At 42.5% G+C, this 16,515-nt stretch overlaps 1 protein-coding gene across 8 annotated transcripts in view; it reads left to right on the forward strand.

Annotated features, from left to right (window-relative positions):
* Positions 1–16,515, forward strand: part of ARHGAP32 (Rho GTPase activating protein 32) — a 407,411-nt gene that overhangs the window by 282,222 nt on the left and 108,674 nt on the right. For all 8 annotated transcript variants that reach the window (XM_074976799.1, XM_074976796.1, XM_074976797.1 and 5 more), the window contains one exon: positions 15,151–15,288. In XM_074976799.1, the coding sequence (XP_074832900.1) occupies positions 15,151–15,288 (138 nt within the window). The remainder of the gene's footprint in view (positions 1–15,150; positions 15,289–16,515) is intronic.

The following is a 16,515-nucleotide window of genomic DNA, read 5'->3' on the forward strand; positions in this document are numbered from 1 at the left end:
ATTGTCCTCTGCTTCCATCTCAGCCACTGAACAACCGCTGTCCTCCCATTTGTAAACTTGTCCACTTGCAGAACTTTCTCCTTTTTTGTTTCCAACATTTTGCACTTAACTTTTCCATTCATGGCTAGCTTTGATCGTTTCTCATTTAAATATTTGTCTGTGAGGCAAAGGGAGCAGTGTTGCCTCCTGCTATTCTTGGCTTTTGCACAGCACAGATATAATGACAGGCTTGTAGTTGTAGTTGGTTTTGGTTTGAATGAAGGATAAATGAGTGGTTCAGTATTTATTGATTCAGATTACAGCGATAAGTACAGTGTCATGGAACTGTTTGTACTACAGAAAATATTTTCAGTAGTTGCCAAATTAGGTGCGCTTTTAAAGATGTCATTGTGGCTTACCAAACAAAGGCATAGACCAACAATGCTGTGAACTCCTAAGGGTTTAACTTCCAATCCTAGGTCAGAAGTTAGCCAGTGAATTAGTCTGAGGATGGTAGCATTTGTATCTCATAAGCGGTAACACCCAGGATAGCAGCCAACCAATTCGTAAAATTGCATTGGTCTAAACCAGTGTTTCTCAGACTTTTTGAGACCCTGGAACGCCAAACAATATTATTTTTCATGCAGAACACCTATGAACATTTTTTCAAAAAAAATTGTTGTCAGACTAATAACAAAACAAACAACAACATATACAGCAAAAACAAAATAAAGTAATTTTAATCAGGTATCCTAGCAATGAAGAAGTAATATTGTATCTGGTTTTAATAACAGAATATATATACTTTGGATTATTTTCCCAAATTGTTGCAGCGCACTTGCAAGTTGTTCACAGAACACCAGTGTTCTGGTGAACATAGTTTAAGAAATGCCTGTCTAAATTGCTGTCCAAATTTCCAAGGATGTACATCAGTGAGGTATACATGACCCCTTCTGATTAACGTATACTGTGTGCATTGTCCTGCGGATGGAGACCTTCCGGAAGAGCTGAAGGAATGCCCAGAGGCGGTACTTGTCGAGAAAGGAAGAAAAGCAAGAATAAATAAAGAATAAATTTCTGAGAACAAAATGCAAATTTTTGTAAGTGTGTTTTGAGTCAGTAAAGTCTTTGGTAGCTTGGCAGTGTCATTTCTTTTGGTATTGTGTCTGCAGAGAGAACTTTGAATTAGAGAGATCAGTCTTCTTGCATCCAAATATATTCCATTTAGATCTGGAGCAAAAGTGAAAATCACAATTGAAATCTACAAGGACAGGGTGGTGATTATGGTTTCTTTCTGTGATTGATGCTTTTTGGCAGGACTTGTGATTGTAATGTGGGACTTGTAGGTTAAGGCTGGACCCAGCCACAAATTGAAAAGAACGGTTTGCTTTAAGTGTTCTAAAGAGACATTGATTTCTGCCCTATAACTAAACAAGTGTAGTGCATCACAGCACAGCAGTTTCTCTGTATTTTTTTCTTGTAGTACAGCTGTTTGAAGGCCTCATTTTGTGTGGAAATTCAGAAACTCGGAATGGGAAGAGATTTTTGATGGGTGGTTTTCTTCACTATCTTGCTGTTTATCATCCATGGGTAGGTTTAAGAAGAATGTATCTGTAAAAACAATTTTGAAGTGCAGAGGAAATTGAGCTGCATAGCTGTTCTAGAATACTCACTCTTCTGTAGCTAATCCACCATGACTAGCACTCTATATGAGCATTCTGTCCTGAAGCAAGTGACTTCAAGAGCATTTGTCGTGTTTATGAAGCTGAGTAATTAATCTGGAATAAAATCATTTATCCTGAAATAAAGTGTGCACACAGGATCGTTGTTCCAGAAAAACTAAAATATACCATCAAAACAAAAAACAGTCATGTAGCACTTAAAAGACTAACAAAATAATCTATGAGGTGATGAGTTTTCGTGGGACAGACCCACTTCTTCAAATCATAGCCTTAGCAGAACAGACTCAATGTATACTGTCCCTCAGAATGGCTGGCTGCAAATCTGCCAGTGTGTTCCGAGTACTATAGTGGCCAGCTGGTTCCAAAATAAGTCCTCTGAAGAAAAATGAATTAAGCCTTACCTCACAGTGGATGGAGGTGTGGTGTTCTTCTGTTGTGAGGTGAGATAGCTTCAGTACAGAGCTCTATAGCTTGTGAGTAGCAAAGCCAGGGATAGAACTCTGGTCTCTTGACTCATTTAGTGGCTGTCAATAGGGACCTAAGAAACACTTAATGAAAACATAAAAAGTAAACAGGGAATCAGCTAGCATAAATATAACGCCGTCCAAAACCTAAAAAATCTTGCACAAAGACATTCCACACCAGTCTTGAAGTCTATTCTCTTCCCTTCATTTGACTCCCCCTTCCTCCAAAGATCCAGTTAATGTAAAACAAAGGGGTAAAATCAGGATTGCGAATCTGAAAAGTACAAGTGAAGGAGCCCAAAGCCAGTCATAGATAAGTGTAAAAAAATGAATGGCAGTTGGCTGAGGAAGCTTTGGGAAAAACATTCATACTGTCACCACTTGTGACAACTCAGGTTTAAACAAGTAAGGGCAGAAGAAATTTATTTTTCTTTTATGTTTGTTTTTAAAAGGACATTTTGGTGTTATTTGTGTTCAGAAATTTTATTTTGTTTTGTTTAAGCTTTGTGGCTCACCTTTAAAAAGTCTCTGTTTGTGGTGTTACCTGTTAAAAATGACATACCTTAAATATTACATTTTGTAGATCTTGTTGCCGCTATTCAGTCTGTTTCTTCTTAAAAACCAGTATGCAACACTGCCAAAAAAGAGCTATTTTTCCAACGTGGCTACTTCCCTGGTTCAGTTACAAAACTTCTGCAAACCTTTCTAAATTTTTTCCACTGCTTGTTTTCTGGATTTGAAAGCGATGTTAGCTGGTGATGCTTTCTGGCTTTTAAAATGGCCTCCGAAGAATCCATGCTGTGCAGCATCCCTCAAAAATTAACGAAGGTGCTTCAGCAGATTTATTTATTTTTATTATGTGCTCAAAACATGTCAGGGATAAGGTGGGTGAGGTAATCCAATTGGACCAGTTTCTGCTGTGGAAAGAGACGCTTTTCAAGCTACACGGAGCTCTTCTTCAAAAGACACAGACACTGCTGCAAAGAGTTTACCATGCAGTCCTATATATCTGCTTCTACAAGGAGTGTGGCACAGTTGGAACCTGAACGTGCTTGGTACCACTTTGACCCATTAGGGTTAACTTGTGCAGAACGTGCAAAATTAGAGGGGGAAGGGGCTATGAGTGGCCAAAACAGAATGACAAGTAGAAAGAGTGGATTTTGAGGAAGTGAGGATGGTAGCTGTGCAAATAGTGCTTGTTCTTGTTGTTCATGCTTTTAAGATGCAGATAGGTGTAGATGCTCCCTGACCTTAGGCTATAATGACAGTGTGTCATGTTTATTTCAGTCTAATTTATTTTATCTGTATGTTAGCTCATGAACTATTTTTGGAAAATGAAGCTACAGGTTGAACCTCTATAATCTGGAACTCTCTTGTCTGGCAGACTGCATAATCCAGCATGCTTTTAGTTAGTCAGATGACCATTTTTCATGGGTGTGGCCAAGTTTCCTATGGTCTCTTAAATATTATTTCCAGACACCATTCCTGGCTCTCAGTGTTCTGTGCTGTTAATTAGATGTAATTTACCCTTAAATGTCTTCCACTGCTTACTGGGCTCTTAGAAGTGTTCGTAAAGTGCTAGAAAATAGTTACCTCCTGTGGTCCAGCAAATTCTATTGCTCCGCACCAGTCAGGTCCCAAGGGTGCTGCACAAGAGAGGTTCAACCTGTAGAGGAATAATGGTAGTAATGTCTGGGCAACATTTTGAAAATCCTTGTTTCCAGTTTTGTTATAATTAAAAAGTGCACTTATTTCTATTTGACAGGAATAAGTTGTGTGTGATATAGCACGTCTAATGATTTCCATGGATTTAAGTGCCTGGGCTTCGTAGATAAAGTGATAAATTACAGCAGTGCATAAGCCTAGCAACAATAACTGACTATTTTAAACAAGTTTTTGAATGATAAACTCTTTTCAAGCTGATTTTCTCCTGGGCATCTAGATTTAGCAAATAAGGTGCTTTATTCTTCCTGTAAAAAAAATTATATATGTATAGGAAGTGTGGTTCAGTGGACAAGACATGGGTACAAGAATCAAGAAACCTGAGTACCATTTTCTGCTCTGCCACTGTCTCTGTGGGCCGCTATGAGTCGGCCACTTTCAAAGTTACCCATTTGTCAAATAGCTGGTCAGAGCGCTTACTTCATCTTTGTAAAGCTCATTATGATCTTTGATTGACAAATGTTGAGAAAAGACAGGGTAAATGCATTATCCTGTTTAATTATGTGTAAGCAAATTGGCGTGTAGTAATATATAAATAGGTATTCATTCACTGATACCTTTAGATTGTTGGGGTTTTCATTCCCATTACTTAGCAGTCAATCTTGTTGGTGGCTTTGAAGCATTTCCTCTGTGGTGCAGGCTCACTTGGGGTTCTGAGTTAATTTTCTGATGTGTAGAAATGCAGTCTCCTGCCACAGCTTTCTCCCTGCCCCATGTCTCTCTCATCCATCGCTCCAACCTTATAATTTCACTGAGGAGATGATTACAAGCTTAAATTACAAGTCATAGGGAGGGAAGGGAATTTTACTAAAGTGTTGAGAGATGTAAATTCCGTTGCAAATTGCAAGAGCTGTAGGTCTCTGCCTTTCAGAAAAAGGCACCGTTTGAGCATCACCACTTCAGACGTTATGCATTGTTTGTTTGTTTCACTGTTTACATAGAATCACAGGGTTGGAAGAGACCTCAGCATGTCGTCAATTCCAACTCCTTGCTAGAAGCAGGATTAATCCCAACTAAATCATTCGAGCCAGAATATCACTTTGCCACAATAGGACTTAAAAACCTCTAGGGATGGGACATGTGCCTGTTCTGCTGCGGTGCTGAAAATCAATTGCCCCCAGAAAACACTGGACGGAACATTTGCCTGTTGTCTGGATTTTTCCTGCAAAGCTTATCCAGTTCAGTGATGGGAGAACATCCAAAAGGCTCAGTTGCTCCTTTCAGATCAGCACAGGTAACTGCATACTCACCCTAGCTTACCTGATACTGGTTTCCTCAGAATGCATTGGAACTCAGAGGCAAACAGTCTTATGTAGATTTCTGTTGCTTTAATTGGGGCCAGAAATAGCGTGAGACTGGTCATTCAAATATCTTCTCAATACATCTGCTCCTCCTCTCATTTGGAATCCAGAGGTACATGGAAGCGGGTTCTTGAAAGGCCAGAGCAGAAAAAGAGGTGTTTGGTGGGGAGAAAATCCAACGGTAGACGTGTATTTAAAATGTATTATTAAAGCACGTTAAATCCCTGTGTGGCTAGTCTCGTTTAGAAGTGAATTGACCTTAGTTCACTTAAATATAACTCACTTTGGAATTCCTGTGTAGGCAAGTCCTAAGTGGGAAGTAGAAATAGATAGTGCAACTTTACCCCTCCTCCTTTTCAGCACCATGGAAACATGACCATCCAATAATGGCAGAATTCCAGATTCATGGGATGGTTTCCAACATAATTAAAACACAGAAAATCGAGAGCAAACTCTACTTTATATGCCATTCTGCACAGAGGAGAGAGTTGAGCAATAGGTAACTTCTTCCCCCTCCGTCAAGTTCCACTCATTATGTGTTCTTTTTACAATTATTTTTAATTTTCAGAAAGTTGTAGTGATCCACTAGGAAGTGTGAAATCCTCTGAGAGATTTCATCACACACCTAGATAAAGCTATCTAGTGCACCAGTTGGAAGCACTTCCTGGATGTTATTAGATTGTTCTGTGCTCTGACTAACTTTCTAAGCCATTTTCTGCTGTGATTTACAATAAAGGGAGGAAGAGTCATGGTGGAATAACATTGTGATTCTAAAGCCCAGATGGCTCAGTCTCGCCCTGTGGCATAGCAAATCCCCCAGTTGAATTCTGGAATGTTTTCAGCCCCTTAATGCTCAGCTTTCTTACCATATGGTCAGAGCCAACTGTCCTGTAACTTTTTCTCCCCTCATTTTCCAGTCTCTGCCTCGAGACATTGTACCTGGGGTACCCATGTAATTTCATGATTTTTATCAGAAATCCAGGATGCTTGAGACTCTGAACATAAAAATGAACAATCTCCTCATCTCTAAAACCAAAACAGAAAGGCTCCTGGAGCTGCTACAGGGAGTGCATGTCTTCTTCCTGGGACAGCATATCATGGGGCTCAGAGGCATGTTAGTTGGTTTGGAGCATGCTGGTTTGGAGTTGTTTGATGGGAATAAGAGGAATCCCTCGCTTGGTGCAACATGTTTTGTGATGTGTTCATGAATGGGAGGTGAGTCCCAGTCTCAGTTTTAATGCTTGGGCATCTGTAAGTTTTGTGTTTGTAAGTTTGAAGAAATCATAAAAAGTTCCAAGTGTAATTAGTGTTATTTTTTTGCCTTCCAAATAACAGTGCTGGTGGAAAAGCTGTGCTTTATTTTTAGTAGTATATTTCACATACCTGGAGAATGGGGCAGTCTGTGGCCGTGTCTGCACTAGCCCAAAACTTCGAAATGGCCGTGCAAATGGCCATTTCAAAGTTTACTAATGAAGTGCTGAAATACATATTCAGTGCCTCATTAGCATGCGGGCATCTGCAGCACTTCGAAATTGACGCGGCTCGCTGCCGCATGGCTCATCCAGATGGGGCTCCTTTTCAAAAGGACCCGGGCAACTTCGAAGTCCCCTTATTCCCATCTGCTCATAGGAATAAGGGGACTTCGAAGTTGGCGGGGTCTTTTCGAAAAGAAGCCCCGTCAGGATGAGCCACGTCAATTTTGAAGTGCTGCGGCTGCCCGCATGGTAATGAAGCGCTGAATATGTATTTCAGCGCTTCATTAGTAAACTTCGAAATGGCCATTTGCATGGCCATTTCGAAGTTTTGGGCTAGTGTAGACACGGCCTGTGGGTTTCTTTCTTGCTGGCTCACTTCACCTTAGCATTCAGCAAAACCAGAAATGATTATAGACGGTTCAGAATACAAACAAGGGAGCTTTGCATGTTGCCAGCTAAACTAGCTAAACACTCAAACTATTCCTGGGTGTTGTTTCCCTTAGGCTAATGGGAGCCGCTCTCAGCAGCGGTCAGATCCTCTGTGGGGAGGAGAGTGGCCACATGGTTTGAGGTACTGCTTCTATGTGGGGAAGAAGTGAAATGGGCCTGCAAATAAGAGAGAAAAGATCATTTGTTTTTTTTCCCTGGCCCAACGATAAACAGAGAGGCCCAGCATTGTAATTCCATCGCTAATAAATCCAGCTGTAAAGCCCCCTCTGGAATTGTGTACTCTAACCTTCAAAATAAAAGAAAAAGATGCTGCTATTTTGACAACGTAGTGAAAATGTCCCTGAACAAGCTGGGGTTATGAGAACATGCAAAGCCCCTTCTGGCCATGTCTGTCTATCATCCCTTTCATGCCCTTTTTCTGAGGAGCTAAAATATTGGTGTGAGGGCCAGTGGCTGAGAATTTTTGTCCCTCTGAATCTGTCCCACTTGATGTACAGCATTAATAACACCTGCAGAACTGCATACAGCAGAATGGTTTCACTATTAATGGATGGTTTATGTCTCTGGCACAGTGGGGAATTAGTCAGTTCAGTAATCTGGCATGATATTTCTTCTCGCTGAGCAAAAGTGAAAGAAGTAAGAGTTTCCAGGAGTGCCTTGAAATTTTATCCTGCCCTCAGAGCACCGAATATTATAAATCCCACAAAGCAGTGAGCGGGGAAGGGCGAGGTTGCGATTTCTATGCAGGCATGACTCCTTGGAAGTGAATAATCCCTGGATTCGCAAACACAGGCCCTGATCCAGGAAAATACTTAAAGCAAATGCGTATGGTCCCTTAACTTCAGTAGGACTCAACCATGTGTTTAAAGTTAAACCATATTCTTCAATGTTCTGAGCAAGGAAGCTTTTCTGAGTCAGGGTCAGCCAGAAATCAAAGCTAAAAATGAGAAACAAACTAAAGCTGGTGATGGGGAAACTAACAGGTGACTGGGAATGGACATGGAGGAGAAATTGAGGGAGACCAGTTACAATGAAAAAGAGAACTCTTTATTTTTTTAAATGCATATTATCAGCACCTAAATGCTTAGCTTTGCTATGAAACCTGCACTGGCAAACCTAAGATTGGCCCAGGTAGGCTGAGTGAATAGTTATTTTCTGTCTCTCATTCTCATGATTTCAATAAATTGCTAAATAAAACAGTTTACTTCTGCAAGCCCATCAGGTGCTTTGGAAGCAAAGCTAAATAAAACGTGTGCAGCCCTTTTCTCACTATTGAAGAGCATAATGGTCTTTTTGATTTAAATTTATGTCTCACTGGTCCACTCATGTAACACTAGAAGTCTGGCTGGGATCTTAAGTCAAATACCTTCCTACTTGTTTTGTCTTGGGAAAATGGTCCAGGAAGCTGATTTAATCTGTATTGACCACCCACTGGAGATGTGCTCAGATACAATAATGACACACATTGTTGCTGAATAGTGTCCAGTTCCTTGCTAGCCAGCTGCGTGTATTTCAGACTTGTGAAATTAAACTGCATCCTGAAGAAACGTTGTACTTTTCCCTCCTTACACCTTAAATGCATAGGGCCCAATCCTGCAAAGAATTACTCATGTGGAGCCACTCCCATGTGTTAAGTCAACTTGTAAGTTTTTGCAGCCTCAAAGCCTTAGAACATGGTTTCCCAAACTGGGGGGGTATGAAGAAATTCTGGCAGGGCACAAGGTGACCCAGACTCCCCGTCATTCCTCCAACCCGAAGAAGAAGCTGGCCTTTGCTTCCAGCTCTCAGCCCCTGCCATTTTACATGGGCAACCTGGTGCAACCGCTATAAAAAGCAGGCAGCCGGGGAAGACCCATGTGGAACTAGCTGCTTGCTGCAAAAGTGAGTAAGTGTGGACTGGGGAGAGGGGGAGAAGGATGGGGTTAGATGGGGGGTTTGGGGATGCCTGGCTCGGGGAGGGGCATGAGGTGAGAGTGGGGGTCTGGGAGTGCTGGGCTTTGGGGGAGGGGAGGGGCTCAGGCAGGGGGATTCATGGTGTTTGGGCAGCTGGCCCTGACATCTCTAGACTTGGGTGGTTCTGTCTGACAGGCAGACTGCTGGCTGCAGCAGCATGGGGCTTGGGCAGCCGGTGGGTGGGCCACTGGCCTTGACAGTGTGGGGCTCAGGCGGGCAGGCGGCAGGGGCGGGTGGGTGTGTGGCTTCAGCATCATGGGGGTTGGGCAAGCGGCTGGGGCAGCTGGACAGCTGGCCCTGGCAGCGTGGGGCCCCAGCGGCTGGCCCCAGTGGCTGGCGGGTGGGCGGGCAGCTGGCCTTAGCAGCACAGGGCTCAGTTGGCTCAGATGGGTGGCTCTGGCCTCACAGGGACTCAAGAAGGCAGGCAGCTGGCATGGGCAGCTCTGGCAGCTGGTATGGGGCTCAGGCAGCTGGCCAGCTGGGGATGCAACAGGCACCTACAAGGAGCCAAGAAAAACTATTTGTACTTATTTTAAATTGTAAATAACATTTTTATATCATTTTTTGTGTTTATTTTAAATTATTAATTGAATTTTTTGTTAAAAGGGGGGTTGGATGATGGTAAAGAAGAGGTGGAGGGCATGAGGGTTTCTCAAAAATCAAAAGGGGGGGTTTGATGCTGAAAAGTTTGGGAAGCACTGCCTTAGAATTTAAGGAGATGTTTACACTTGCTACATTGGAAAGGGTGTCTCCCAGGCAACGGTCTGCAAAGCACTACCTTGACAAATCTTCCTGTATTTACTCATCAGAGCCACTCTTGCTCTGTCAGAGGGTGACCATTGTTCTGACTCAGGGTGAGCTTAGAGCAAGTCCAGTGAAATGTAGAATCCTGCCATATGATCTGCTCAGTTTACTACAAGGAGCCTCGTTACTTTTAGGGTGTAAAATCTATTAAAAATAGTAATTTGTTCTCTTCATTTTTTTTCTTCCAATTCAGCACATGCTGCTGCTCAGTACAGTAGTGTTTGCTGACTCCATCAATCCCTGTCTTGTAAATTCATATTTTAGTTGTGAGTGAGACACACCACATATCTACAGCAGGCCAGTATTTAAGGATAAGATACCGTGTAGGCATTGCCATTAATGACACAGTAACAAACAAGGGGGAGCGGGAAGGCAGGTGGGTGCGGGGAGACAAATGTTGTGGTGACTTGTTGTTTGAACAAGTAATCTTCAGGACTTTATGGGAATGTCCTGTTGAACTGCAACAATTTCTTGATCTGGTGTTTTTTGTTTTTTGTTTTCCCCCTTATAGGTTGGCCAGATAGATATTGTTCAGCCAAGGGTCATATTGTTAATCTTTGTATGAAGTAGAACAAACTGCAAATATTTAATCTTTAAAACAACTTAATAAAACAAACAAAAGCCTTTTTTTAAGCAGACAGATGGGAAAAAAAAAACTACAGGTGGAAGTTATACAACTGCAGTGTGACGGCTCTCTGGGCTTCTGAAATACTGTGGTGTTAAAAAGGAATTTAAAGTGCAATATTTGGTTGTTTGAAGCTCTTAACATGATAAATGATTAAGATGGAAAATAGCTAGTGCTAGGGAATCATTGTCCTCTAGTTGTTTGAAAAGTGTCCACTGAATGCCTCGTGATGGCCATCTGTTGTCCTGTTCGTAATCCAGTCCATTGTGATCAAGAATAGGAAATGTGACAGTAGGCACCCTTGACACACTCCTGAGAGTACAGCGAAGGATTTTGTCAAGAGACCATTATGAACAACTTGGCATGTCAATGGTTGGTACTTGGAATGGATCAGGTTAATAATGTTGTATGGGATGCCATGGTGTTACAGCAGTTTCCACAAAGTTTCTCTATCAACGTAGTCAAAGGCTTTTTTCAAAGACTGTGAAGGTTACATACGGAGGGGGAATTTCACTCAAGCAACTGTTGTGTGATTACTCTGAGAGGTGCTATTTGGTCAGGACAGGATCTCTCACTTTGGAAGCTGTGCTGGCCAGTTCTTCCCTGGCTGTCTTATTAATTTCTATCTTCACTCTCTCCAAGAGAATCCTTCTGAACACTTTTCCTGGAATAGACAGTAATGTGATACCACTCCAGTTCATGCATTCCTTCAGGTTGCCTTTCTTGTGGAAGCTTTATAAGGTAACCATGTTTCCAGTCTTGTGATGTCTCTTCAGAGTCCCAAATTTTCGCAAATAGATTATACGTCATGTTGACTGAGGTCTCACTACCTGCCTTCATTGCTTCTGCAGGAATGTTGTTTGGACCAGGTATTTTTCCACTTTTCAGAGGGGCAATGGCTTTTCTGATTTCTTTTTTTTGGTATATCTCTTGCTGTTAATTTGCAGAGATATATTTGCAGGTGGTAACTCGGAAGGTTCCAGGGCAGGGCAGTTCACTAGCTCTTGAAAGTCACCATTCTTTCCCACTGACATGAAAACATAGAAGAAAAGGTTGCAACACTAGACAAATGCGCCTCAATGACTGGATTGAACATTAACAAAGGAAAGACCAAGACAGTGAGGATCAAGCAGTCCAACAACACCACCGTTACACTGGGAGGGTGTGACCTGGAAGATGTGGAGCAGTTCACCTATTTAGGGAGTGTTATGGGCAGGGACAGAGGAACAGGTAAGGATATCAATACTGGGATAGGGAAAGCAACAGGCTGCAAGGAGCAACAGGCTCCTTCCCATGTGGAGTTTACCAATGATATCTGTGAAGACAAAACTGTGGATCCTCAACACAAATCTGAAGAGTGTGCTCTGGTATGGATGTGAGATCTGGCATACTAAAACGTCTTCAGATCATAAGCTATGGACATCATAAACAGGTGCCTGAGGTACATCCTGCACAGTAAATGGCAAGGCTTGGTCACAAGTGAGGAGCTTTGGAACAGAGCGGGGCAGGAACCATTTGACATTCAAATCAAGAGAAGCAAGTGGGGATGGTTAGTCCACTCTCTCGGGAAACCATCAGCCAGCATAGTCCATCAAGCTCTCAAATGGAACCCACAGGGAAAACGTAAAAGAGGAAGACCTTGGGCAATGTGGAGAAGATCTGCTGAGCTTGAAGGGCAACAACTGGGATACTTACGGGCTCAGTTAGAAGTTTTGTCCTGAGGCAGAGTGAAGTGGAGGAGTCTTGTAGATGACCTATGCTCCATTCAGAGTACAAGTACTACATTTCAGTAGTCATAGTGTTATGGATGAGATTATGGGGCTGGATTTATGGCTTCTACAAAATCTCTGCGTATTAAATGCCATGAGAGTTCTACCTGCACTTACCTGCAAGTAAAATTTGGATTTAACAGCTAAGTATAGCAAATTGTGCTGCTGGAAGAATGAGGCAAATCCTTGGGTTGCAGAATGGACTTCATCGTCAGCTGGTAGCATGTGAGACCAAGGCAATAAGAGCTCCCTAGGTCACCTACTTTGATGGAGATAAAACAATGTGAAAATGTTTGTTTCATCTGAGAAAGAAACTTTGAGATGGTGGATGTGATATTAATAAGAATTCTATATCTTTTATTGTTTTTTTTTTAAATTTTGTTTTACCCAGCTTAATCATTAATAGAGAGCTGCTGGATGTGGGGAGACAGCTGATCTTTGTAGATAGTTCTCTCTAGATCTCAATAAAAGACTGCTTGAATAGAGTTGTCTGTATTCTGTGTTGGCTGTTCCGTTTGTGCTACTGGGGAGGGAAGCCAGAAGCTGGAATCTGGATCTCCAAGGACTGTGTTTGGTCCCTTATACATATTTTAGACAGTTCATTCCAGCAGAATTACAAATGATTAAAAAACATAAATAAATAGGGTGACAAGTATTGATTTGTTCTTGTGGTGGTGAATTTTACAGTCCCACTTGTGCTGTGTCACACAGTTTACAGTTGTGTGCCTTGACTGTTCTTGCGCTTCCTTTCACAGTTATTATCCCCAAGTCATCCTCATTGCCTTGCTGGTTCAGTGGCTAGGGTACTAGTCTAGCTCTTGAGAGACCCGTGTTCAGTTCATTGTTTTTTTCACAAGCTTCCTGTGTAACCTTAGCTAAGGGACTTCGCCTCTCTGTGCCTCCCTCCTGCATCTGTTGAATGGGGAGATTAGCACTTCACTGCCTCGTAGGGGTACATTTAATAAAAATGCTGAGACCTGCTGATGAAAAGTGTGCTAGAGGAGCCAGCTGGTCATTCATAGAGCCCTGCAATGCTGAAAATGTGGATGTGGATATCCATGCCTCATTTTGGTAGGTATAGCTGCAGATGGGGTGATCCTGCTTTGGGCAGGGGACTGGACTCAATGACCTCCTAAGGTCCCTTCCAGCCCGAGGATTCTATAACTCTATGTGGATAAGTGTCACAGAGGCAGCCATGTTAGTCTTTATCTTCGAGAACGACAAGAAGTCCTGTGGCACCTTATAAACTAGCAGATATTTTGGAGCATAAGCTTTTGTGGGCAAAGACCCACTTCATCAAATGCATGAGTTGGGGCTCGGGGGGGACAGTCATATATCTGATGAAGCGGGTCTTTGCCCATGAAAGCTTATGCTCCAAAATATCTGTTAGTCTATAAGGTGCCACAGGACTTCTTGTTGTTCTATGTGGATACAAATTTTGTATCTAGAACCCTGCAGATTTGCAGATCTGCCCATTTCGTATCAGCGTCTGAGGATGTGGATGCGGATAGCCACAGAGAATTTTTTCAGATGAAGATGTGAATATGGATACCAATTTTGTGTCCATGCAAAGGTTTAGTAATTCACTTATGTCTTTGAGTCTAGTCTGTTAAAATTGATATACTACCTTCATCACTGTAGTATGTGAGCACTTTCCAGTCCTGCATTAAGCAACAGGACTAACAACTGCTAAATGTTTGTTGGTTTTTTTCTCCTCATCTCCAGAGGGGGAGAATTGCATGCTCAGTGTAGTGTTGTGTATTGTAGGGTTTTTGTTTTTGTTTTTTAAATGTGTGTGTACTGCTTTGTGTTTGTATTGGAAAAGGCAGGTCAAAGAAATGAGCCTTGCACATAGAACAGAACATGATGATGTTAGGGTTGATCGTTAGTTCTTGCTTCAATTTTCCTGTCTGTAAACTGCAGATACCATAACTTTCCTCCCTTAGAGGGATGTTGAGAGGATTAATTGTGGTTCATAAAGTGCTCCGAAGCTGTACAATTCAGTAGTAGTGCTACAGTTGTTACTGGTTGTTATAGGCCATGATGCATTTGGAATATGAGACTTGTGTATTAAAGGTTTCACAAAAGTAAATTAAACTTTGTTGCTATGTTAGCGTTTTGCTTTCTTGTCTCCTGATACAACATAATGGAAACGTAACCCTTGGAACTGTAGTTCCCGATTTACGGCTTGGTTATAAAATGTATTTAGTCAGTATTTTAAAATGGGAAGATTATATATTCTGGAGCAGATATGCTGGTGATGTTAGTTATTTTAGGTGAACTGTGATCAACTGAGGGTCTGCTCTGTAAGGTGCCCAGCCGTACACTAAAATAGTACAGGTCCCAGTCCAGTCTTCAGATCTGTGCTAGTGGACTTCTGGGTCTGTGCAGGGCCCTCCTGAAACCACTCAACTTTAATAGTTTTGACAGCTTCTTGTAACTTGCTTTTTTCACTGACACAATCAGATCCCCAGGATGGTGAGTACACTATAGAAACCTTATGTTGGCAGAGGGAGGAAATGTGGGTTTTGGAGGTCTTTCTTTCTTTTTTTTTTTTTTAAAGTTAGTAAGCCAAATTTAGCCCTGGTGTAATGTTACCGGCTTAGTCTACCCTAGAAAATTCAGTTGGTTTAACTGTGTCTATCATCAGAGTGGAAAATCCACATCCCTGAGTGACATAATTAAACTAAGTCCCCATGAAATTGGAGGAATAACCCCAGGTGTGAACCTGTTTCACTGTGCTTTTAAAGCGTTTTCAAACTAAAGCTTACAATAAAAATAACTGGGTATCCTGTATTCATACCAACAGATTGCATAAGGGAAAACAGGCAGCAAAGAAAGCTGTGGCTCCCTTTGCTTCTGGTTGGATTGTCATATTTTGTTGATGATCAAAGCAACTTAATGTGGTGTCTTTCTCTCTATGCAGGGCAAGAGCTGGATCGTAAAACGGAGCTATGAAGATTTCAGAGTGCTTGATAAACATCTCCACCTCTGTATCTATGATCGACGTTTCTCCCAGCTCGCAGAGCTGCCCCGCTCCGATGCCCTGAAGGACAGTCCAGAGGTAAAATATGAACCCTGCTAGCAGTTAAAGCGCTGACCAGACTCAGCACTAGCTACACATGAACAGAGGATAGTTTGAGCTTTTGTTATAGTTTTTAAAATGCAGAAGTTTTATAGATTGTGAATTAGATTTTGGGAGTTGATTCAGAAAAGTAACTGGAACAGCACATTCCTTGTCAGCAGCGTTTCCATAAGGGCACTTGGGCGGCTGCCCAGGAGAGATGCACGTGCAGCCCAGGTGTTTAGCAGAGTGCCCACAGCCAGCAGCGTGTGTTCCGATTGGTGACGCACGCTTCCCATGTGCCTTGATGCACATAATAAAATTTATTCTGAGTATGGATGGAAAGAAAATTTTTCCCGTTTGTCACCTTAGCAAAGGAACGTGCTTTGCAAATTGGTATAAATGTAGAGCAGCTACGGAGCATGCAGAAAAAAAAAACAAAACGGAATAATCAGACTTTCAGTCTGTGATACAGGTCAGAATTATTGTATTTCATTAGTTCAAATACTTTTAGCCAAGCTTTGTGGGTTTGCTTGTGTCTAAAATCATCTGCTTGGAGTACACAGGTGAATCACTTTGGAAGATTGGGAGGAAGAAGTACTAGCTGTGATTACAGGAGGTTATTTTACTTTAATGAGCACAACCAAACATTCTCTGAGAAACCTCAGTGTCTGTCAGAAGTGGAGAACAGAGTTCCCTCTAGCTTTTTCCCCATCCATGGGCAGAATAAATGTTATGTGCACCAAGGCATGTGCAGGTGTGCACCACCAGTAGAAACATATTCTACTGGCTGTGGGTGCAGAGCTGGGGGGTGGGGATCATGCCCATTAAGGTCCAGCCCACAGATGGGAGGGTAGGGGAAGAGGTGCTGAGATTCAGGGCTTACCCCCAGGACTGAATTAACGTTTCTGGTGGCCCATTGCTCCATACCTTAAGTGACCCTCTAGGATCTGGGGTGGGGCCAAAATGAAGGGTTTAGTGTGTGGCATGGAGCTGCCAAAGAGCAGGCTGGGGGTGAGGGTGCAGGCTGTGGTTGGGGGTGGAGAGGCAGGAAATGGCTGGTGCAGCTCCTGTGAGAGACCCAGATGGTTCTTTATGCTGCAGGGAAGCACCCCACCCCGCAGTTGCCTGTGATTCTCAGCCAATATGAGTGATGGAACACTTCCTTGCTGGCACGTCAGCCAAGGTGCTCCCAGTGTGGCTGGGCGCCAGCGCCAGCTCACATCA

The sequence above is a fragment of the Carettochelys insculpta genome, chromosome 25, assembly GCF_033958435.1.
Source record: "Carettochelys insculpta isolate YL-2023 chromosome 25, ASM3395843v1, whole genome shotgun sequence".
Lineage (NCBI taxonomy): Eukaryota > Metazoa > Chordata > Testudines > Carettochelyidae > Carettochelys > Carettochelys insculpta.